Source organism: Lepisosteus oculatus, chromosome 10 (genome assembly GCF_040954835.1).
Source record: "Lepisosteus oculatus isolate fLepOcu1 chromosome 10, fLepOcu1.hap2, whole genome shotgun sequence".
NCBI classification, from domain to species: domain Eukaryota; kingdom Metazoa; phylum Chordata; class Actinopteri; order Semionotiformes; family Lepisosteidae; genus Lepisosteus; species Lepisosteus oculatus.
The window spans coordinates 15,322,357-15,346,579 of record NC_090705.1 but is presented as its reverse complement, the minus strand read 5'-3'; the positions used below and the strand labels follow the sequence as shown (position 1 = coordinate 15,346,579).

The 24,223-nt window shown below is 35.2% G+C and overlaps 2 protein-coding genes across 3 annotated transcripts in view; both read left to right on the top strand.

Moving 5' to 3' along the window:
* pleca (plectin a) overlaps nucleotides 1–11,841 on the top strand; it is a 296,093-nt gene extending 284,252 nt beyond the window's left edge. Inside the window, exons 66-74 of the mRNA XM_069195270.1 lie at nucleotides 806–972; nucleotides 1,489–1,651; nucleotides 2,067–2,221; nucleotides 5,580–5,654; nucleotides 6,432–6,549; nucleotides 7,257–7,435; nucleotides 8,033–8,153; nucleotides 8,807–8,854; nucleotides 9,234–11,841. Of these exons, the coding sequence (XP_069051371.1) occupies nucleotides 806–972; nucleotides 1,489–1,651; nucleotides 2,067–2,221; nucleotides 5,580–5,654; nucleotides 6,432–6,549; nucleotides 7,257–7,435; nucleotides 8,033–8,153; nucleotides 8,807–8,854; nucleotides 9,234–9,259 (1,052 nt within the window). The 3' untranslated portion in view covers nucleotides 9,260–11,841. The remainder of the gene's footprint in view (nucleotides 1–805; nucleotides 973–1,488; nucleotides 1,652–2,066; nucleotides 2,222–5,579; nucleotides 5,655–6,431; nucleotides 6,550–7,256; nucleotides 7,436–8,032; nucleotides 8,154–8,806; nucleotides 8,855–9,233) is intronic.
* Nucleotides 11,842–16,101: 4,260 nt separating this feature from the next.
* eppk1 (epiplakin 1) overlaps nucleotides 16,102–24,223 on the top strand; it is a 23,832-nt gene continuing 15,710 nt past the window's right edge. For both annotated transcript variants that reach the window (XR_011190658.1, XM_069194936.1), the window contains exons 1-2: nucleotides 16,102–16,190; nucleotides 23,861–23,934. The gene's annotated coding sequence lies outside the window, so the exon portion shown is untranslated. The remainder of the gene's footprint in view (nucleotides 16,191–23,860; nucleotides 23,935–24,223) is intronic.

Sequence of the window (24,223 nt, the reverse complement as noted above, 5' to 3'; positions counted from 1 at the left end):
AAAGACATATTAGCATAAGCTACAAAAATACTATGTACTATGTACTATGAGGTGAAATTAAACATTTGATTTTCCACTGATACAAATCTAAGGACCATACAGCTAACATAGGGTGCACGTGCTGTGCCTGACTGCCTTTGTCTGGGGAACCACTCAACTTGTTGAACTGGAAGTTAGCAGATTTCATCAACAAACAGATCTGGTCGTCACAACAATTTTTCTCTCCACACCTTTTCTTGTTCTAATAGAAAAGTCATGATGTCATGCAAATATTAATATTAATACATTTTCAGTCCTAACATCAAGTCGTAAAATGCACACAAATAGTTAAAAAGCAGAAGACAACTGTGGTACAAAAGTAGAACACAGAGCAATATAATCTACTCTCATTCCAAGAAGAATGTGCACATTTCCTGGACTGACAGTGTCTGGTACATTGCATAAGGAAGCATGCTGGGTTTCTGTGCTACAGTATGTGGTTTCTCCAGACTATACTAGCTAAGGTATGCTTACATACCTATTGGAGTTTAAAAAAAACAATGCATTCATTAACTGAACTGGCTTTTCTCCCTCATTGTTATTCTTAAACACGTCTACTGAATAGTCATTCAGTACTTTCTTGTCCTTTCCAGTAACCCTGCAGCATCTTCCTATGGTAAATAACCACTAGTCATACATAAAACAGAACACTGGAAGGCAGTTCCAGGCTGTGTTATATCTCTTAATGGTTACTAGTCTGGCCAGAAAATTTGTTGAGATTGCAAAAGATTGTAGATCTTTTTATTTTTGTCTATTTGTCCTCCAGAGCGAAGGAGTGCTGCGAAGACCCAACCCACAGCATCAATCCCTCTCGAGAATCTGGAGCCACTGACCCCTCAGCTCAGTCAGTTAGTTAGCAAGTGGCAAAAACTGTGGCTCTTGGCTGTAAATAGGCAAGGCCGGCTTCAGGAGCACCTGCAAAGACTCCGAGAGGTACTGCAAACATATTGCTAAAAAAAAAAAACAACCTGCCTGAAGTTTTGGATGTCTTGTAATACCAGGAGCTACATCCTGTGCAATGCTCAACCAAGCATCCACCCAGAGGCAGAAGTATGCTTCTTAACTGTTTCGCATCCCCCTATCTAGTGCTAATTTAGCATTAATCTATATTTCACTGTGCTAAGAAACGGGAGACAGTTTCATATAAACTTAAGATTTTGTCCAAGACTTAACATTTTGCAATTAAGGCAAAAGCAAACATTGAATTTTGCACTTACGTAAGAGGATTACATGAGAAGTATTTGAAGTATCTTAGTTTCCTAGTAGTGCTTTTCACTTAACAGCATCCTGCAGCTCTGATTTTAATGAAATATAATTTTGTGATTCATAACATGAACATTATTAATACTTCAAAACGTTTGGGTGTTTTGGTGTTATTTGAAACTACCAAGCACGTGAAGCACTACTTTGCCACTTTTTATATCTCAGTCTTGTTTTCTATGCTGGCAGATGGAGGAATTTGCCAACTTTGACTTTAGTCTCTGGCGCAAGAGGTACATGCAGTGGATTAGCCATTTGAAGTCCAGAATCCTGGATATCTTCCGCAGCATTGACAGAGACCAGGACGGCAGAATTAGCCAAAGGGAGTTCATTGACAATGTCCTGGCATCAAGTAAGCTCTGTTCACCTAGTTCTATGAATCATATCTCAGAATTATTGCATCAGGAAATTGATCTGCATTTCTACATGTCTGAAGAGATTCTTTGAAAGAGAAAAAAGAGAAGTGTAGTGGCTTGTTCTTTGTGCATATAAGAGTGTTAATGAACATATGCTGTAAGTTTAATTATATTATTATATTATATTATGATATTATATTATATTATGATATGATATTGTATTATATCAAATTTTGTACTTCAAGCTGTTTTGTGGTAGTAAAATGGGTTTATGATTTTAAACTACATGCTATTCATTACACTGTATGCTGCCCTTTATATGCTGTTTGCTTATCATGTCTGACCTGTTTTGTATTTTGTACAATTTCATCTTGTCAATATAAAGAAAGCATTTTGCCTTTTGTTTTGCAGAATTCCCCACCAATTCATTAGAAATGACTGCCGTAGCCAATATCTTTGATATAAATGGTGATGGGTTTATTGATTATTATGAGTTTGTGAGCGCTCTGCATCCTAGCAGAGACCCTTTCAGAAGAGGCGCTGATGCTGATCAGATCAATGAAGAGGTAAGACTGGGGAAGGCACAGGCTTTGGAGCCAGATTGCTTGCAGGATGCTCCATGTGTCTGTGGAGATTTTGACCTGTCCATTTAGGATTTATAGCTGTAAATACAGGCAGTGTTTACCCTTGAAAAATTTATTCACCTTTAATAACTATACTTGGCAAATTAAAATAATAGTCAGTAGTTACTCTTGAAAGATTCAGCTGAAAAGTACTACAATGTAAGATGTAAATTATCCAAATGAATAATGCAATATAATATTGTTACAAATAGGGGTTGTGAAAATAGTGAATATCAGAAGAAGACCAAGGGGATTAGTCAGTAATAAAGATAAATAATGATAACTCCCAAATTGTATTTGTAACTCCCAAAAGATTTTGCCTACAATATACCCCAGCAGTTGGTATAATTTTTAACACCTGAGTAGTCTTTTCTTTGGCACAGGATTGATTAAATAAGTCAGTCACTCTGAGTTAAACAAATATTTATTCATAATGACAATACAAACATTAAACTGTGCGCAACATAAACATAGAACTGCAAGTTACACTATCTCAAATGCCTACTGTATATATTTATGAACCTGACAATCCCCAGGTTGCTATCAAGTATTTGAATCCTATAGAATGCCTAACCAGCCCAAAAATAAAGATTACCCTGCCCTCTGCACTAACCAGAATACAACCTAGAGTTAAATCTCTCTCTGTATAGATCCAAGTGTTATACAATGAATGGGAAACCTAACTCTCTGTTCTACAAATGTATCCAATAACCAGTAGAGGATGCTTTTAACTCTGGGAATCTCTATACAGGAAATCAGTATTTCCTAAAAACAGCATAATGGCTAGTTTTCAAGATTCAATTTGTGATTCTATTTGTGAGTGTTCTGATACTGCGATACCTCCTACTAGAACCCAGGGGTGAAAACAGATCGTGGCCAGGGTGAATTGGGTCCCGAAGTATAGCTTGAGTCCAATTGTGGCAGCGGTTGAGATATATCCGGTCGATGGAGGGTAGCTCATTCCCAGTGATTTTCTGCACAGACCTCACAACATATAACATACAACACATTGAACATTATTAAGGGACAGGTTCACTGTTCCTAAGGCTGTGACTGGAGATTGTCTAGTGCACTGCCAGCTCAATTAAATTCCATAACCTCTCCTATAGGAGGATTGGGAGCTGTTGTGATTCTGGCAGGTGTGGGAATTCTGGGATTCTATAGGTCTGTTATTTTAAGGAAAAATGTTTGTCTGATCTCTATTTTTTAACAGTGCAGTGAGAAATCGGTAACCAGGTCTGTCTGTGTGACCCACTTTGTATAGCCAACTTGTGATCACTGTCCCTGATCTTCATCGGGTTCTGTTTCTGTTTGCTTTTTCTTAAGTTTTTCAAATATTCAGCTAATGTGTATGGTCTGTTTAGTGTCCTGTAGCATTCCAATTAATGTTGTGTTTGTGTGTGTGTGTCCCAGTGTGTGTGATAATGTTGTTTGATCTGTGTTGACCTTGTTTGACCTTTCTCTTTCTGTGTCCTTCCTGCCTGTTTTTATCCCCTTTTCCTCTTTGTTGATAACCCTTGATTATTAATCCAGAACTTTATTAACCAATGTAAACCAGACTTTGAAAGATTCTTTTGAACAATGTGACTCACACCCAGCACAACTAAGTTCCAGCGAACTTCAAATGTTGACACTGAGCCAGGTGTTAACCACTGTATCTTGGTTTTTAAAACACCACAATAACAGAATAATACAGTTATTCTAAATAAATATGTGTGTATTTGATGCCAGATCTTGATATCATCTTTAAAGGGGTACTGTATGTGATATGGTAATGATTCAACATTAATACACAATACTGGAACTCATTGCTGTGCCTTGTATGGGAAGATAAAGTATTTTTAAACAAAACTTTTGTTAAGAAGTTTTGTTGAGAAAAATTGATGTTAAAAAATAACCAAGTACTATTTATATATAAAGAACACAGATAATTACCAAAATACGAGATTCTTTTAAATCTATACTTTTGCTACAGAATTTAATCAAATCAGTACTGTAGGTTCCTGAAGTATGCTTTCAAATAAGAATTATGCATATTGGTCCTGTGATGTTGTAATCTTTGGAGGCTGATCTATAACAACATAGTCCAAGATAGTCCATATACTGTATGTACTGTATACCAAGACTAAATTGTGTAAATATAAATATAAATACATATATGTGTAAATATAAAAGGAACAAAAGCTGTTGCAATGAAGAAAAACAAGCCTAGAATAGACTATTTGAATATGAATACTGAAATGTAAAAAGCATAATCCAACTCAGTGCCTAGAGATTTGTAAACAATGGTTTGTTCCAGTTCCAACAATCTTCTCATCGATGCAATGCATGCAGATTGATTTATTATTATTGAAAAGCATACATTTAGCTTTATCAGATTAGTGTATTGAAACTGGGCTAAAGATTGGTCACTACATCTGAGAAACTGGGTCCGCATTCATATAAAATGGCATAGTGGTGGAAAGAAGAGTTGTGTATTGCCCAAGGCAGGATTCCCATAATACAGTAAGTGTAAAAGGCTGTGAAATAAGTCTAAACATATAACCATATTTACTATATGCAATTGTGAAGATATGCAAGATGGGTCATCTAGACCAATATTACATCTTTTTCAGAAGGACTAAGTGAAACACAGTATCAAAAGCTTTAGATAAATCAATACAACAATACATCAAGACAGCTTCACAAGTGCAATTTGTGTTGAACTGTCATTATACCTCTAAAGGATTCCCATAGTGCATCTATGCCCCAAACATGAATTATACTCTGTACAAGATAAAATGCAATTGCTGTCTATAATAAGAGTTTAACTACTTTTTGACATTTTATTCTGTGCTCCTGGAAAGGCAAATGAATACAGTATACTGTAAGTGTGTATGGGCATTCTTTACACGTTGGTTTCTTGTATGATCAATGGGGAAAACAACTAACATTTTTGCTGAAAATGAGCTGAATTAATTTCAGATTGGTAGCAGCCTCATTGGTTACCTCTACATTGTTAACTTGAAAACAAACATATATCCAGGCTGACTGAGGTTTGATTGACAGAAAAATATTCATCTTTTGTATCCCAGTGAAGGGGCCCTGACCAAGCACAGGTAAAATTGAATTTTGTATATTGAACTTATGATTTAAATACTTAGAGACAGACAACTTTTCCCTTTTGTGGCTGCAAGAATGCAATGTTTGGGAGGTTCTATTTTTGCTTTGATTTAATTTTAACCTAAAATCTTTCAAACAGTTTGTCTTCATCCTATTAAAATACAGTAAAATCTGATCACCTCTCTTTTTTGATTCTCAGGTGAGTCGACAGGTCTCTCAGTGTAACTGTGCTAAGAGGTTCCAAGTTGAACAAATCAGTGCCAATCGCTACAGGGTAAGAGAGTTTCCTCAGAACTGCAGTACAGGCTCTGGCTTGCCAGTTCAAATAGACATCAAATTCATTTCAGATTATTTTATGGCTCAGTAACATACTACAATATTGCCTTATGGCTAGAAACATTTGTCATGCTCTGTGCTCTCCAATGAAACAACAGCTGAACAAACAGTGGTACTTTAAAATGCAGGACCATTGGCCATATGGCACCAACATATATAATAACATCTAGAGTAGCACCTACAGTACTTAAGACTTGAAAGAATGGAGGTTTAGAACAGTTAAGCTAAAATTATTTCAATCAGGTAATTACAAAGGATAAAAAAAGAGAAAAAAGCAGAAAATGATGAAGCCCTTCAATATAAGAGGTGGTAACTTTTGAACTTGCAAAAATGCAAATAAACTAGATTTGTAAAGAGAGAAACCATTTGAGCAACCAAATCAGAAAGAATGAAAACATGAAACAGAACGCACAAACTAGCAGAAGTCTCAATGCATGGTTGTTATAGTAGTCTTGGCTGTTGTTTAATGTACAAAGATAGGAGCTCCTTGGTATAAGCTAGTTTTCTCTATAAAGTTTTGAACTGAAACCTGAGGTACATACCTCTCACTTGAAGCTGGAGCTGACCTAGAGAAAGGCCGTTCCTACTTCTACTTTAAACAGGATGGGTCACAGCTACAGCACATGCCAGTGTTTTATACAGTATGGTATTAAATCACTTTGTAGTGTACATGTTCCTGCAGTTTTAAATGAGCTGACCTGTCTACTTCCTGCAGTTTGGTGATTCCCAGCAGCTGAGGATGGTTCGAATTCTCCGTAGCACCCTTATGGTACGAGTGGGAGGAGGCTGGACAGCACTGGATGAGTTCCTTGTAAAGAATGATCCTTGCAGAGGTGAGGATTATGTAATAGGTACAACTGTGGAACAGAGGTCTGGAATTGTCATATTTTCTAACTAGATGTAATCCATATTGAAAGCTGTTTCAAATCCAGCATTAAAATATAAATCTGTAGCACTGGAAATTTGAAGGTAGGTGATATTTAAAGCCCCATTGTCATTGGAGGAGGTTTAATCTGACACGCAATGACAATGTCCTGTACCTCAGGTGGATGGAGAAAAAATCTTGGAGCACTATCTTCATGGTTCTGTGCTACTGCATGTTTCCTAAAAGTGCACCTTTCCAAAGTGCATCCATATACTGTTGGAAGAGAATCAGAGGCTAGTGCAAAAGAGAATAGCAACCTGAAACATCACATCACAAAAACGATCACAATAAACACACCACCTAACCTTAACTCCAACGTACCATCAAAATGGAAGATTTGTATTTGTTTTTCTTCATCTTAAATAGATTTTAAATATTTTTTTAAATATTGTTTTGTAAATTCTTAATGTGACGAGTTTTTCAGAGCCTATCCTGAAATTTTCCTGAGGCTTGCCTACTTCCAGTATGGCACAAATCAGAAGACTGGCAGCAGTCAGAGTATATGTGCACTAGAGGAGAAGCTATTTCATGCACACTCTTGTGCGACAGAAATACATATACTAAACTTATACGATTAAGGCTGCTGTATAAGCTGTTGAAATTGTATTTTCACAGTTAAAGGCAGGACAAATCTGAAGATAAAAGAGAAGTATTTATCTTCAGATGTTTTTGGCTCCTCCCCGCTGAGATGTGGGGGAAACCAGTCCTCCAGAGTCTTGTCAGCAAGCCGGTCCAACTCCAGCCTGAGCCTATACAGCAGTGTTTCTGCTCCCAGCAGCCCCTTGACCAGGAAGGTAAGGTACCACTGCTGGTATGAATACAATGACCAATACTGAACAAAGTGGGTCAATGCCTGAACCTGCTGTTCCTCTCAAACTCAGCAGAACTGCAGCAACATTCACACTGAAATTTCTTTCTCCGTTATCTTTGATCTTTTCTCTGTTAGTGGTTCTCTCTGTTACCGATGCTTGAGGAATAATTCTATTTTACAAGGAAGACCAGAAATACACAGACCAGGGTAGTCAACCTTGGCTCTCCCATTTTATTTTTTAGAATTTAAGTTTCTCGTTTTAGGTGATCTGTAGCAGCAAGATCATTTCACAAGGGATAACATCATGCCTTTAGGATTGTTTATTGAGGAGTTTATTAGGGATTAGTTTTCCCTTAACCTGCCTGTCTGTAGGATGACGAGTTAGGACCCATATAGAGAAAAAAAAAGTTAACCAAGCAGTAAAACAAAATGTAAATGTACCAGTATGTTTTAGCAAATATGCATTGATGCCCTTTTCAGTGTTCACAGATAACAGAAGGGAACTATGCAGGTGATATAAACAATGTAACGTACTTAGGAAAGTTGTAGGTTTTTTTTAAAGTGAGAATTTTCTTTTCAGTCTGTCCTGAGGAGGAGTCTCTCAGGGGACCGGTGTGCTCGACCAAGGAGCTCCATTGCTGCTTTAGGGACTGATCTCCAGTTCGCTGTCACGAGTGACTGCGACCCTCCAGGGCCCTCAGGTACTCTATTAACTCGAAAACAAAAACAACAAAAAAAGAAAGAAAGGGCTTAAAATCTCTTTATTGTAAAGAAGATTCACTGGGATTCCTCAGCAAATAAGTGTTTCATGAGGTGCTTGTATTCATAAGCCAATATTATCAAATTTACCACAAAGGACCAATTGGCTTCCTCAGTTCTGTAATTTATGTACTTAGAAATACAAAAAATACACAAATTAACAAGTCTCTGAAAATGCTGAATGTAATGACAAATCTAAGCAGCTCTTTTTTACAGTACTGTCATTTGATATTGATTATCCCTCATAGTGTCTATGCTGAAGCTTTTATTTTGCAAATCAGAAGAAATCCATCTGAGAATAACTTTTCAAAAATATAACAAGTGGTCCAACGCCCGTAAAGGACTTTTGTTGCCTTAACAAAAAAGTTAAGGGATCACTGCAACAATTACATTGTTGGAGTAGGAATTTAAGAAAATATGTAATATGAGCAGAACAAGAAAGGTGAATTTGTACTCATTCGTGAACATGATTAATCCAGCACTATTATTCAGTACAGTTCAGTATAATCCATTACTCTTATCTGGCATTGATCTGTAACAAGAAAATATAGATACATCTCTTGTGCTATACTCTCTGTGCTTATTTCACGACTAGGTGAGATGCCCCAAGCAGAAGAAGAGAAATCTGGCTCCTCAAGCAAAGGTAATTATAAACATTAGTGGAATAGTTGATCAGATTCCAGGTTCAACAGCAAATGCTTCTAAAATGGATATACTGTATTGCATTACAGGATTGCAAAAGCAATCATGCAAACCACAAGCATTTCATTATATACTGAAAAAAATAAGATCAAATAAAAATCCTGTGATAAATATGAAGGGGTAAAAATAGTTTGGGAATCTGCGTCAAAGCAGAATCCAATTAGTTTGGTAAGAGCCTTTTATATTTGGAGAACTGTTTATCAAGATAAGACAAATATGAAAAAGAAACTTATTGGTGTGTTTTCCTTTTGGAAAAATTGGTGAATGCGAATGGTGATCTCCTTTTAACATGATCATCATAGTGTCCATTTTCTTCTCAGAAGATAAAGAAAGACTCCCTACGTGATCTTCAGATTCAGACAACAAGCTATACCAGCCTTCAGGACCTCAAGACTGCAGAGATTCGGTCAAAAGCCCAAACAGTGGGGTCCTCAGAGCAAGAAAACAACAGAGAGAACAGAATTGAGTCTCAATAACTAGATGATTCAGCGGACAAGCATTCGAAAGAAGACCCAAACTTGGAAGACCCACAACTAGTTTATTGTTAAGACATGGAGAGGTTACTCCAGAATATGTTCTTCACTCCTTAGGCTACTGATTATTGGACATCTTTCAATTGATAGAGATTTTTAAGGTCTTTTTAGTTGTACAAGTCTATCGTTTAATTTTGCAGAAACTGCATATTATCAATTTTTGCCAATTACCTGAGAAGCAGGCAGATTTCTTGGCATGTGAAGCATGAATTTTAGAGGCACGGCTTGATTCAACGTGAAAATGTTTACATTTTTTGTCAAAATTATATTCAGTTGATTATACTAATGTTTTATAGCCACAGCAAATTGCCATTTGCCCTTCTTGAAATCAGACATGAAAATTATTACTTCAAAATTGTTTTTAAAACTTTTGATCACTAATTTGAGATATCATTAGAGATATCACTGCAACCTAGACCTCACCAAATGTCAGATATTGTGGTATATTGATTATTTCATATCAGTTGGAGATTTCCAGTTTTTTAATAAGAAAACTCTTATAGTTAAAGTTATGTCTTTAACTATATTATATTACTGAATGTGCTGTATCTATTTCCCCTTAGAAATCACTGGTAACACTTATTAAAGAAAAGGAAACACACTCACTTGGGTCTCTTTCTAGAAATCGAGGTCTGCGGATGTTGACTTTTCTTAGATACGTAGACGTCTATACTTAAGTGTAATTTCGATCTGCATTTCCATTGTTCATTTCATTTACTCCAACATAGATTTGCTGGAAAGTGTTAAGCGACAAAATTTTGTTTTACACTTTACATCCAAGGGCTTATTCCAGTAACAGAAAGACCTCATTCATTATACAGAATGACGTGACGGGTTCTCCATTATATCTGTACCAAAAAGCCAGACGATGGAATGCAACAGGTGCAAAATCATTGAACAAGATCATTGAACTTGTTAACTGTATTAAATGTAAGTACTCAGACATAAGTGTGGCATGCTTGAGTTGAATTGTAGCTCTGCCAGTTATTTACATGACCTGCAAGGCCACTGACAATATTAATTAAATAATGCCACCTAGGACAAGGAAATAAAACATTGTGTACTCTAATCCATCTGGTTGAAAATAGGGGAAAAAATAAGGCAGCACTGAGGTGCCCCTTACAATAATGATGATAAGGGGTATACTTACACTTGGCAAAAATCAGCCCATCAAGAAGGCAAATCCAGGTAAAGCCATCAGACATCTCCAACATTCCTAAAGGTCCTCTTTGATACCAAGTGTCCCAGTGATGGAGAAAACTGTCTGGGATGCCATGCAGTAATGAAAACACAGAGAGATAATGACTTTAGATGTGTAGTATTATACCATGAACATTGTCTTTTTGGGGAGATATAAAATGTTATTTTGCATTTTTAGGATTTGTATCATTTTCCATTTTATGTTGTGCAGCAAGTCTCAGATTCACTTGGACAAAAAATGACGGCTCTCCAAAATATTTTCAGGTCATTATTCCTTTGTGAATTATTTCAAACCTTTTAGCTAACAGGCGTGTTATTAAATCTAGTGAAAATTTGTTATTCCCTGTCACTCTTCTTAAATCAAAATGACCTCTGCTGCTTTATTCTTACTTTCTCTATTTTCTTCTGTAAATAAAACAAAATTTGATTTCTCTTTCATTTGTGGGGGGTTTATACTGCTGGCAGAACCCAACTTTCATTTTACAGAAAGTTAAAATGTACTAACTTTAAGTCTCCTGGACCTGATTCATGTAATCTAGGCAACCTAGTGCAGTAACTAAAACTTTTCAGATTAAAAAAAAACACAGTAAGTGTAGACTTTTTCGCAAAGAAAGTATGTATACGTGGACATGTTGATAAAAAATATTGTTGATCTGCAATTATGAATATCTGGTTTCCATTATGAGCACTGCATGTTTATCTTTCAGATTATTTTTGTTATTTCCAAAAGGGAAGTTGACACCTATAATTTGTGTTCATTTCCAACACATTGTATAGTTAAAACTGTAAAAAAAATTCAGTGCTGCTAACAGTTAAGGTTAGTGTACATAGGTTCTTTTCAGAATGCAGTGTTGCCAATTAACTCCTGAGACATGTCATATGATAAAAGGTATATAGATTGTAATTATACACATTAACAGAAGGGCACATTTTCTGTATTTCTGATTAAAAGAGACAACATGCTAAAATTAACTGGAAATTTAAAATATAACGTTAGCCTACTATGTAACCACTATGCATCTGATGCCTGTACTATACATGTTAAAGGTGATACATCTCAATTTAGCATTCTAAGACCTATATGTAACCTGCTGTAAATGTAGAATGTTACTAATTACTATATAAAGTGTATTGTATAATACATTGAGCAGTTTTGTAATACAAAAAACAATAAAAATGCCTGATTTTTTCTAGAAAAAAAATGCATTTTTTGTAATTTTTCAGTCAATGCTATCCCTTGCCTCTAAACGTCTAAGACACAAAATGACAGTGAAATTCTTCATAATGAACAGTGAAACTACAAGGAATTGCAGGTGTCACATTTTACAAGAAATGGTTGGATGAGATCCAGGGCCAATAATCTACTAGAAACATGAGTGAGATTCGCTAAATGGTGTCCCTTTTTGACTTTTCTTATGTTGTGAGCAAGACAAATCACAAGTCAGAGCTAGGTGTGTGGGATGACATTTCCCTTGTAGATGTTAATGATCATGTTAAACCGCAATCTGTTTGAATGGGGGTGTCTGTTTAAAAATGCAGCTCTGCCAGTTATTTAAAAAAGGGCCGAGCTCGAATTGCATGCCTTCATGCAAGAAATTCAAACACACATGTGTCAAACACATCTTCAACCATGTAATTAGCAACTAATCTTGATATACTGCTTTGCACTCCAGCATTTAAAAAAAACATGTTAATAAAGTAAGATTTAGAAATAGTACTTGGAGGAAAACTAATGTTGGTAGTAATTTACAGCTCTTAGAGCTGATAAAATTAGTTTTAACTGTGTGATTGGGCTTCAAAAGGGAATTTTCAATGCTCATAGACCTTGCTTAGAAGAATAGTCATGTGTCACAGAGTATGCCCATGTTTACACCAGCCACATATATGTCAATGGCTATCAGGTACTGTAACACTAGGTTGTTGCTACAGGAAGCCATTGTTTGCTAAAAACTAAACCGTTTGATTTAAATGAAGGCAAAGGGACCTATTTCATATTTACAGAAAGAGCTGGTCTACATTTCATTACCAAAAATAATAGTCTCCCTTAATCAAGATAGATCTTACATTTTAATAGATAAAAAAAAATCCTATTAAACACTGAAATAAGACCCTCAAGCCTGTGATTTGCAGCATGTGGAGCATCCTAGAAGACTCCCAACATCCAGGCGTCAGTGTTACCAGACCACTCCATCTTATCATCCAGGTGTACCCCTAAGTACTTGTAGGAATGTACGTAGGAATTAGGTCTTGATTAGGAAACTTGTTAAGGGTCTTTCAACAAAATGTAAAGGACACAATGTGTAGTAAACTTTAATTTGATGTTCCATTCTTAAAGTGCAGGCAGTATCGGTATTGGATTAACTGGTTAATGGACAGGAAGCAGTAAAAATAAGAGCAATTTGAATGCTTAAATCAGGATGAAAACTGCAGCAGTGAATCACAGGCATCTGTATTAAGACAGCACTCTTCCTAAATTATATTACCGATCTAGCACAGATCTTGTATAGTTAGTTAACATATGAGTTATGTTTGCAGAGGATGCCAAATTAGGATTGGCAAATATTTTAGTTAGCAAATGAAATTTAAAAATCCATGTACAAAAATAAAGACTGGGCACACACATAGCAAACAACATGCAGTACATGGCTGACTTCATACAAGTATGTAGGCTGCATTTAAAGTGTGGTATATCACAAGGAGGTAAGCAAAACAAACCATAGATGTAAGATGGGGAAACACTGACCTCAGGAGGATATCTATGAGATTATTTCCATGTTTGTTTGGGCACATCACTTGCATCTTTCAAAAAAGGTTGGTCTCCTTCTAAAGTAACAAAGCACTTTAGGATCATCTGGGATAAAAAACCCAGTGATCTGAAGTAGGCCATTCAAGCAAGACATCCCAAAAATAAACATTAACTGAAACAGTTTTGTACAGAGGAATGGGGCAAAATACCTCCTAACCGCTGCGCAGGTCAGCGTTAGGTTGAGGTTATTGCCACTAGTTAATAAATATAAGGGTTCACATACTTTTTGACCTTGATTGTTTAAAACCATTTGTTCAACGAGAATATGGCAATGCAAAATGTTGTGTGTTGTTTATTAAATTAGACAGTATTTCTATGAAGTCATCTTGTACACAAAGTGGCAAACAGCTTGAGAGATAATTGGCCTGTTGGCAATAATATTTGAATACATAATTGACAGACAAAAGATCTGCTGAGGTCATTCTTCACAAACAGGGAAGTATGTCTAGAGGAGTAACATGCATCTACCTGCCTCAGGTTCCTGTGAATTGAAAAGCTCTTCCACCTTGCTGAACTCTTATATAATCCAGGAAAGCAGTCTCAGAAAACCATCTTATTCTGCAGCTGAAAAAAACAGTAGAGGCATTAACAATTGGCAAAATATTACAAATAATTCATGCTTTTGATTGTGAAAAATAAAAAAGGTTAAAATGGACTCATCTGTGTTTATTATAGTCTCTCTTGTTGGACTGTGAAGGATGCATTTACTACTTTAGAAGAGTAATTGGGATCTACAGGCACTTTCAAACCTTGATTTCACATCTGTAACACTTGATTCTACCTGTATTTTTTATGGGTAAAGATTGTTATTTTAATTTAAGTTTCTGATGTGAGATTTAAATGTGACTGGAAATGTGTGTGACAGCTTTTGATAAATATAACTAGTGTGTAATTCAGGATTACAGCAGATTTCCAGTTATAGAATTTAAGGGTGGCTACTTTCTATTTCCGATACTTCAGACTTTTCAGAGGTCACACTTTTGTATTTCACTCAAGTTGATTTTGAGAAGGATACTTTGAGTTTACCCTAAAGTAACTACACTTTTACCCAAGATTAAACCCCTGATAAATGGATCACCATATAAATGAGAATTTATTTTCTATCGATTTACCTGGTTAAATAAAGGATTATAAAATGGGGGGGGGGGGGACATTTTGTGTAAACCACATTGTAAAAACACATTTTGGTCACAATTATTTGACTAAAAACATGGTGAAAGTTTTCACTTAAAAAATGTTAAAATAAATGTTAACATCAGAGCTATTGATGTGCTGTTTAGTTACCTTAAACTTATTATTTTTTTAACTTTAAGTGTCTTAACCATTTCAAACAAGCTGGTACTGGCTATGGATCAGATAGGAGTCTTGAGAATTAAAATAGGGTAATCAGATAGGACTGACTTCCTTCAGAAGACTCAGCAACATCTGATGAACAGGTTTTGACCAGAGTCCTACAGACATCAGTTATTTGCATCACTTCTTCCTGCCATTTGTAGGTGTAAATCATTTTTGGGAGTGTGAGAGAAATAACTTCATCCCAAGCCTCACCATAGGAGTGGCACTTTTTATATGCCGGTTGCATTCTGATTAACTGACATCACTGATTTTTTTGTGAGATATGAGCTATTTCCATATTTAATGTAATATTCTTACACACAAAGGAAATCATTGACACATAATTCACTTTTGATTTTGTCTCAAAAAAGTGCTGTTGCAGTTTTCTTGGCTGAACTAAGATTTGCGAAATAATGTGTTCTGATGTTTACCAATCTGAATAAGTTAAAGTTGAGAGAGTTGAACCATCAAAAGCCTTGAAACATAAAAACACTTCTTTAAGTTGAAAAATATAAGACATTTTCCAGTTTCTTTTATATCAACAATAAAAGATGAAAGTGATAAGATCACTAGTATAGTGAATTTGGCTTATTATTTAAGATTAAGTTGTTCATTTCATATTCTACTTGCATGAGGCAAATATTGTGTCATTGTAATGCACAACTCAGTTACTACAAGATGCAGTATACAGAAAGGAGCATAACTTTCTCTGTTGATGTAATAGCTTCTGGGTGTGTAATTATATGACAGCTGGTTTCATTGAAAGAAACTTGTTTCATGAGAACAGGATGTTACTGCACTGGTCTTGTTTAACATACAGAATTCAAAGAGGGATCATTTTTTTCAATTTTGATTTATCATCAAGCAGTTGTGTGATTAATAAACTTTGATTTGATTTGATATGATTTGATTTAGCACCCGAAAGCTAATGAGACTCAGTCTCGTATTGTGCACAACAGGCACTTAGCTTGTAAGACAGTGGGGGTTTTACATTCCACAAAGGAGAGAGTTTTTTTTTTAACTTTTAAGTTTTACAAAAACAATCCTCCAGCCTCTATTTGTTAAAAAAAGAATCCAACATGCCAGTTTTATATATGACACATACTGTCAGTACCACAGTAGATCAGAGGATTTTCTGTGAATCTGTCAAAATAGTAAAAAAAAAAGAAAAAATAGATCAGTCCTAGATAAGCAAAGGAATTTAAGACCAGGGTTCTGTGTTAGAATATCTGTTACTCTTCTTTGGAAACTGAAGGTGTTCTTGGGGGTGGAGCAACCGTTCAGTGTATTTATCAGAGCTCCTGAATCTTTAGGCACTGCCTCAAAGCCAAAGTAGCAGTCTGCATTTCCAGATTCAGCTAGGAAGACCTCAGTCCTTATACTCTGTGGAGCCACTCTTGCAGGTATGTTAGTATTCGTTTGCACCTAATACAGTACATTGCCTTTACAACAATAGATTCCAATTGCCTTCACAATCAGTCACACACAATCAGTCACATGGAGGATTAATTGTGAGTTTGTGGCGACATTTTTATACCATAAACAGCTCACATGTGTTAGCTTAGCCAGCCTCTTCAGTCATTTTTGTACCAGGTATTTTCTAGAAATTTTGGGAGGGTCAATTTCAGAAAAAGGAAGCATCCGTACGTCTTAGCTCACAAGGCAAAATCCCAAACAGACATCTGAGACATGAATAAGTTATTTATTTTGGTAAATGAACATTTTAATGCGCAAAACACACTAAAAAAAGGTGTCTGGAGGTGTTATAATTGAATTAAAACAACACTATTTACATGTCCTCTACATCAGCATTTTCTATTCTATATTATCACTTGATTAATGACACTAAATATAGAATACAGTCTAAACTTTGACGATTATAGTGTTGGTGTCAAAGTCATAGGTGCATTTCTTGTGCTATAAATATCTAGGAAGCAAATGTAAAATCCACAGTTTGTCATAATTAACTCCCTTTGCAGTAAGGGCAATTGCACTTTGTTTTTTTATGATTTATAACAGTCATACAGTACCATCAATTGAAAAACATGTTTGTCTTGCTTTAAGATGTTAGGATAGTTCTTGCATTGGAATGTGGCTTTTGGAATTCTAGAAATCCATTTACTGTGGCAATTGAATGCAAGTTTCTCTAGAGATCTGATTGACACACCTGATTAGATCAAATTGTGGCTGCAGGTTAAGTCATTGGATCCTGGGCCAGATTTAGAAAATTCAAAGTTGTTAATTACATTCATTTTGCCTGTAGCATACTGGCAAGCCATTTTCACCCATTATAGCAATAGACTTGCAATTAGTATTGTGATAATAATAAGTAAAATTATTTAAATGGAGAAAATACATTTATGTGCGTTGTTAAAATTAGAGTTAAAAGCAAGTGTGAACAAGCAGATAATTTGTTTTTCATTATTTTTAATCCTCTGAACCTCAGGGGTGAACTTTGGTCAGTGATTAAATAAAATGCCAAAACAATCTGGTTTTGAAATGCTGCTGTCATGTTAGAACGTTTATTATACTAAGTTAATCATTAAATTGAACTGTTTTCTTAAATGCCTTTTAATGTTCTGGCCATGCATGTTTGAATGTTGAGCTCATATACTCTCACATACAAAAGACTGATTTTAATTGCACATTTAAATCTTCTGCTACATTTAGAACAACTTTATTTATTAAATTGCTTTGCGCGCAATTTGAAATAGAAACACTTAATTTTGAAATCTTCTAAAGCACACTAAAACATAATTGAAAACTTTTTAAATAAGGAACAAGTAAAGGTCTATTCCGTGCTGAAAAGAGAAGAAAAACACAATTTTTCGGCTGTGGAAGAAGGCTCCATAACCGAAACGTGTTTCTTTTCTTCTCTTTTCAGCATGGAATAAACCTTTACTTATTTCATTGCAGCCTACACATGCTGACACAGCTACCTACTTGAAAATTTTAAATTGTTGTTTTTCATTATGCTATTTCACAAAGAGATAGCTCTGAAATGTGTCCTTTAGTTTTTTTCTGGAGTTACATCTCTCTGCAGAGTGCAGAGTTTGAGCTGATTATATGCAATTTAATAGTACTCTGATTCACTTTGCTAGGAGTGGCACATACTAAAGTGAACCATTAAGTTATATGATTTTGTTTTCTGATTGAAGTCTACCAAGAAACTACAAAGTGAAAGTCTAACATTGTTCTTAGACATATTTGTAATACTGAAAAACATGAATATAGGTTATTGATAGAGGAAACATACACAAGCTTTGTGGTTGTGCAATAGATGAGGAATTCGTTTTTAAATTACATCTATTTTATCTGCTACCTAAAAAATACATTATGAAAGTAGTTAGAGGGGCATGTTCATTTCAGGGTTTTTTCCTATGGAATTCTGGAGCGGAGAGAGATTTAGTTTTCCATCTTTCAATGTTGCTAAGCAGGCATTGCGTAATTTCTTGCCTAACACCGAAACTGCAAAGAATTTGCTTCAATGCACTCCCACTCTTGTTTTTACAGGAACTTAGCTTAAATACTTTTCAAATGGTAATACCCTGTATCTGAAGGGAAGAAACTGGTTTTCCCATGCGGTCAAACTTAAACTTAACAGCTATTACATTTAAACGGTAATTTAAATATCCATACATCGAGGCGGGAATTCTGTACAAAAACATTTATTTGCTTTAATATAAAACTGGTTAATTAATAGGACTATTAAAACTATAAGAAGTGTGCACATCAAAGGTGGTATACATTCCATGCAAATGACTAGCTTTTATTTAGAATTGAGAGGAAATGCACAAATTTATTTCAGAAAAAAAGATTTAAAAGATTTAGAAAGATTTAAAAAAAAAGTTCTAGAACAAAATATGTTTCGAGACTCTGAACGTTTAGTTTAAAAGTACAATTCTAGCAGGAGTTGTTCCTCCTTTAAATGTTTGAGTTGTTACATGTCTCTACAAATAAACTCACGATTGTGAGATTTTTAAAGTCTTTGTAAGAAGAGCTTGTTGCTTTCTCTTTTTTTAGGCTGCTTTTCAAGTATGATGCTGTCCCAAGTAAAACATTCCCTTTATCATACTGTACCTGGCTTACGTGTTCCGTTTAACATCACACCTTCCAGCAAAACCCGTCAGAAAGTAAATAGAAGTCAATGTATATAGGCGAGCTTTATTCAAAACAGTGCTGTTCATTTGAACTTTTTGGCAATTTATCAAGCACTGTTTGAAGTTTTTGGAGAGCAGGAAATGTTTAAGGGAGTTATCTAGCTTAGACATCTGCCAAAGGTCAGAGTTCTAGCAGCTCACACCAAAGCATAGAAAGACACCATGTATTTTACTAAATTGGTCACATTGGTCAGATTTTAGAAGGTTTTCAACCTATAAAATCTAAAACAACAAGAAATCTATAAAACAACAGGTTCTTTTCTTTCTCAGACTAAAGGAAACTTTTCTCTCCTTTACTTTCATTTACACTCACTACAAAAATTTAGGAATGGTTCAGACAAAATGCATAATGTAGAGTGGCATTAAACAAAAGGAATAAATACATTCAGACAATTAAATGCATGGGAACAAAACTATGCCGCGGATTAAAACAAAAAAAAAATTGTTACCCACCAAAAGTGTGGCTTTTAGGGGTTAAAGAGGTATTAAAAATAAAATAGTATGATATCTTCACAGTTAAGAAAAAATCAAGGATCATAAAGATGATATAGTTCAGTTGGGTAGTTCAGGTCGCTTTATACCCGAAGAAGACTCCAGAGTGGAAACGCTGTGTTTTCTTTCTTCTCTTTTCAGCATGGAATAAACATATTACTTGTTCCATAAAGATGATATACCTATTGACTTCCTTAGCGGCCCAATTAGTAAATATAGAAAAGTTTTGTGGGTTCCAGTCATCATTAGCTGACTATGAGCCACAGCAGAGGTGTCTGCGTTGCTGTAGGGGCCTGAGCTTCAGGCTAATCAGGATTCCTCATCTTCCTGAGCAGCTACGCGTTAATGTAGCAGAACAGGTGTTTGTAAGGCTGCCATGTTATTAGCATAAGGTGTGTCAGTTCCACCATCTGGCACCTTAACTCTGAAGTTTACACTCTGGCCCCACAGTGTTGTTTGAAGTATGTGAACATATTACAGAGACAATGCTAGCTGAAAAGTTGTAGTTCTAAGCCACATTATTTAACAGCAATGATTAGAACCGAATTAAATAATTGTCACCTGAGAATACCTGTTTCGCTTTTGTGAAAAGGGAATATATGTGTGTTTAAGTGAAAAACAGATTAAAGTTCAAAATCCATATATCTGATTTTCACCATTTTAGAGTGTCTTACAATTCCATACCTAGATATGTGCAGCCAAAACCTGTCTTAGCACAATTAAGTCATTAAATGAATTCAAACCACTTCCTGCGATCTAAGGAAGTATTCACCCGAGTACAGTATGTCAGTGTACGGCAGTAAGTGAATGATCTGAGTAGAAAGTCTGTGTTCAGCATAGCAGCTTGTTACAGATCAATATGATTTGCAAGCAAGGAGATGAGTGAAAAACTATGAGTAGCCTTTTTGTAGTTGTTAACTCTAGTTCTGGGTTTGAGAAACATCATGTGTAGAGCAGTGAAATAATGGCGCACCTCAGCTCTTCCAAATGTAACTATTTAAAATTACAAGGATCCTTTGAGGATCCTAAAATGATGCCATTCAGATCGTATATTATACTGTATCTATACATCATTGATTTATATGGAAGACACAGCTTCAAACACAGTTAAATAGCCTTGGCCAAAGGGCAAATATTGTTTGTGCATTTTAGGCATTTGCTTCCAAAAACATGTTCATAAGGAGCAGAAATTTCCATAGATTATAATAAAACATGTTAGCTAGATACAATTTCAGGAAGACAGACGTTTTCAGTGCTTTGTACCTAATAGGAAATATTCTCAGAATATACAACCACAAAGATTCTTTTCAACCCTCATCAGAACGGTATAACACACCTTTCCTGAAACAAACTAAAGGAATGATGAAATTCTTGATAATTTTGAAATGATTTTTACAGGACAAGGATGAGAACCAATTGTTTCAAAATTGGTCAAAATTGTCCCTCACTGCAGCATCCCTCTAACATTTTATGTACTGCACACCTGCCCTTAGGTCAGCTTCTGACTTGATTCTTTCAAGACAAGATCCTGGGCTGGACCCATAAACTGTATGACATAATCTAAACAGCAGGCATCCAATCCCTGTACAGATCATAAATATTGAAAAGGCATCTAATATATAAATTATTCTTCATTTGTCCTAATGAAAATGAAACTCTCCAGCTCACTGTTATTGTTAGGCCTCGTCTAACAAATGTTGAAACAATGTTTTCACATGCCGTGAGAGTGGGGCCTCTGTATTAAATTTAGTGGCATTAGCCCTGTTTTAAAACCTTTTACCTATGGAGCCTGTGCTTGGCAGCACTTACAAATTATTTTATGTTCAGCTGGGGAATAAAGCACATGAGAAAGATGGGGGAATCAGAACGTCACAGAGGAGAGAAGGCTATTCATCCCGTCCTGCTCATTCTATTCTACCTCTCTTTAGTCACGTAGCTTGTGCTGGTTATACTAAAGCAAAATTAAATTTCCCACCAAACACAAATCTCACAAAAGTATACTCCCTCCTTGCCTTAATTGCCTACTGAGTAAACTTAAAACAGATTTACACAAGATAATACAGGAAAATATTCATTTAGTCTTTTATATTTTTCAAACAGCCACACCCCCTTTCTCCAGATGTAGATGTTAAGGAAAATTGTTTACTTTTGTTTTGTAACATTATTACGTTTCCTTTTGCAACAAAACACTGAAAATCATTTTTCACACAGGAAAAAAAACAACTATTCTCCTAGTCTTTTTTTGTGTGTGGGTGTTGGTTTTTTTTTCAGAATGAGCTTCTTAACACAACTCAAATTAAACAAAGAAAGGGAAAGTTAAACATTCTTTCTCCTTCTCTGGGTGGCTATTTGTGCTCAAAGGGCTCTTCCCTCATATCTGTGCAAAAGGATCTCAAGGCAGCTCTAGGCAAGGGTCAGCTACAATATGACAGAGAAAACACAGCTGTGGATTTACAAGCTTTTCCTCTCATCCACCAACAAATATGTATTTGCTGGCAGCATCTTGCTCACTTTCAAAGCCTTCAGTGACACAAAAGGGAGAGGTGTCTTCTTGTCTTCCTGTGCTTCCTGATCTTTCATGAATTAACTGAATTTGACTCCTGTTGCTACATGTTCCAGGTTCTCAGTGACAAAGAGCTCCCATTATTTCTGCTGTTGATAGGACTTGACAAGACTAGCTGTTAAACAAGCTGTTTTATGTGTCTGAACTGAGATCATTTTGATGTAATGTTTAGTTTACAGTATGAGTACATTAGACTGGAATGTTCACATGGCATTTAAAATGTAAGATTCATCAGGCCTGTTTGTAAAGATTTTCACAACATGCAATTGACATTGGGAGTACAATTAATATCTTTGATATATTATAAACATATATGCCAATTATTTGCCCTGACCTTCATAAGGTGGTGTTTGGAATTCAGCTTAAAAACTAGGAGTAATGACTATATTAACAGTGATGAAAGATGAATCATGTTATTTATTTAATTGGTCTTAGAGGAATTTTGAAAAGCAGTTCTGTTTTAGACTGGTTACATCAAAGTAAGTAACATCGATATTGTTTTATAGGAAGAGTCTTTATGAAAGTGGACAGGTAGAAGGATACTAGTGAAAAATATTTTTACATTTTTTTTGTTAGAGCAGTTATGTCATATACAAAGTATACCAGGTTATTTTAAATAGTTAACACAAATACCTTTTGTCCTGGTGTCAAAGCTTCATAAATATTACTTTCATAAGCCTTCGTAGTGTACATAGACATGGTCTGTTGCTCTTGAACAACAGTTCTATCATATAGTACTATTTTTAGATCTGTCTTGTGCTGTAAGTATGAAAAAGTTTATTAGATATATTTATCTTAATTATGTTTTATTTTTAAGATTTTCTTAAAAAGACCCCCCACACCTCTAGCACAAACAAGATTGTATTGTCCTTTGTGAGGAGAAGGAAATCGGATTATAAAATCATGCATTCTAAAATAATCATTATGGGTTTTTTATCCAGTAACCATATAAAGTGTGTGAATGTCCTGTGTCCTAAATGCCAAATATGTCATAGTTTAACTCTGATAGTCCAGGTCTATTAAACAGGGAGACTCTGATACTGTTTTAATATTCCACTGCAGGCATATGAAGCTGGAAGAAACACGGCTTACAGTTACAGTGTCCCCTTAGTTTGTAAATATTAAAACAACCCACAATTAGAAAAACAGTATATACTGTAGTTAAGGAGTTTGGTCAAATCTGGGGTGGGAGGTTTAACAACTGAAGAATCCAGTTACATTATTCCACATACTGTACAAGCTTTATTATCAAATAAAAAAATATATGAAGGCACTAATAATTACAGTTATTCTAGCAGAAGCTCTGTAAGACAGCTACTTAATTTCAATTATGCACAATAACATTTGGTAGTTTTATTCATCGATGCTTTTTAATTGTGACTTTTGAAAACTTAGCTTTAAAGCGACCAGTAATTAAAGACTGGTGTATATAACCTACATTTTCTATCATTTAAGTGAACAAATGTTGTTTGTCTTTGGTTTTCCATTTAAACTAAATGAAAATTAATCTTTGCGAAAGATTACAATTCCTATTTTCTGAGAATCAGGCACAGAACATACAGTACAACACAAACCATTAACAGAATCACCAGAAAATCCCAGAAGATCAAGAAGGTACATGCAAAGCTAAATACCATTACTACTGTTACAAGCTATTTCACAGAATATTTTTGCAAATATGTAGTCAGTATTTTAGTAAATTGATAACAAATACAAGACAGAGTCTTCAATGCAATTACCTTCAGCTATATAAATATCACACAAAAGAAATACTCATAACCAGCTGTAAATTGTAATTTTTTTTAACTTCTATGGTATTACTAAAAATTTGAACATCTTGTTTTTCTTTTTTTATCAGTTTGTTGATTCTTACGGAACTGCACAAGAGGTAAAGATCATCTGAAGAACAAACAGTATTTTATGCTGGATCCGGTATGTCTACAATGTGTTATTTCTCTACGTAGTGAAATATTTGTGGATATTGCCTTTTCTTTTAAGTCACTGTAAAGATGGTAAACCACCTCAGGTGTTTCTGTGAGATTTAGCGAAGGTGGAAGTATGAAAAAACACTTTATTATCACTACATTAACAATAAATATAATTGAAAAAATATGAAGCTATTTATTACAAATGACTACCTTATTTAGTCTCATCTGCACATAACTGTTAATTACTTCAAACTTCTCCCTAAAGATGAACAGCTGCCATTGTAGTTGTAATG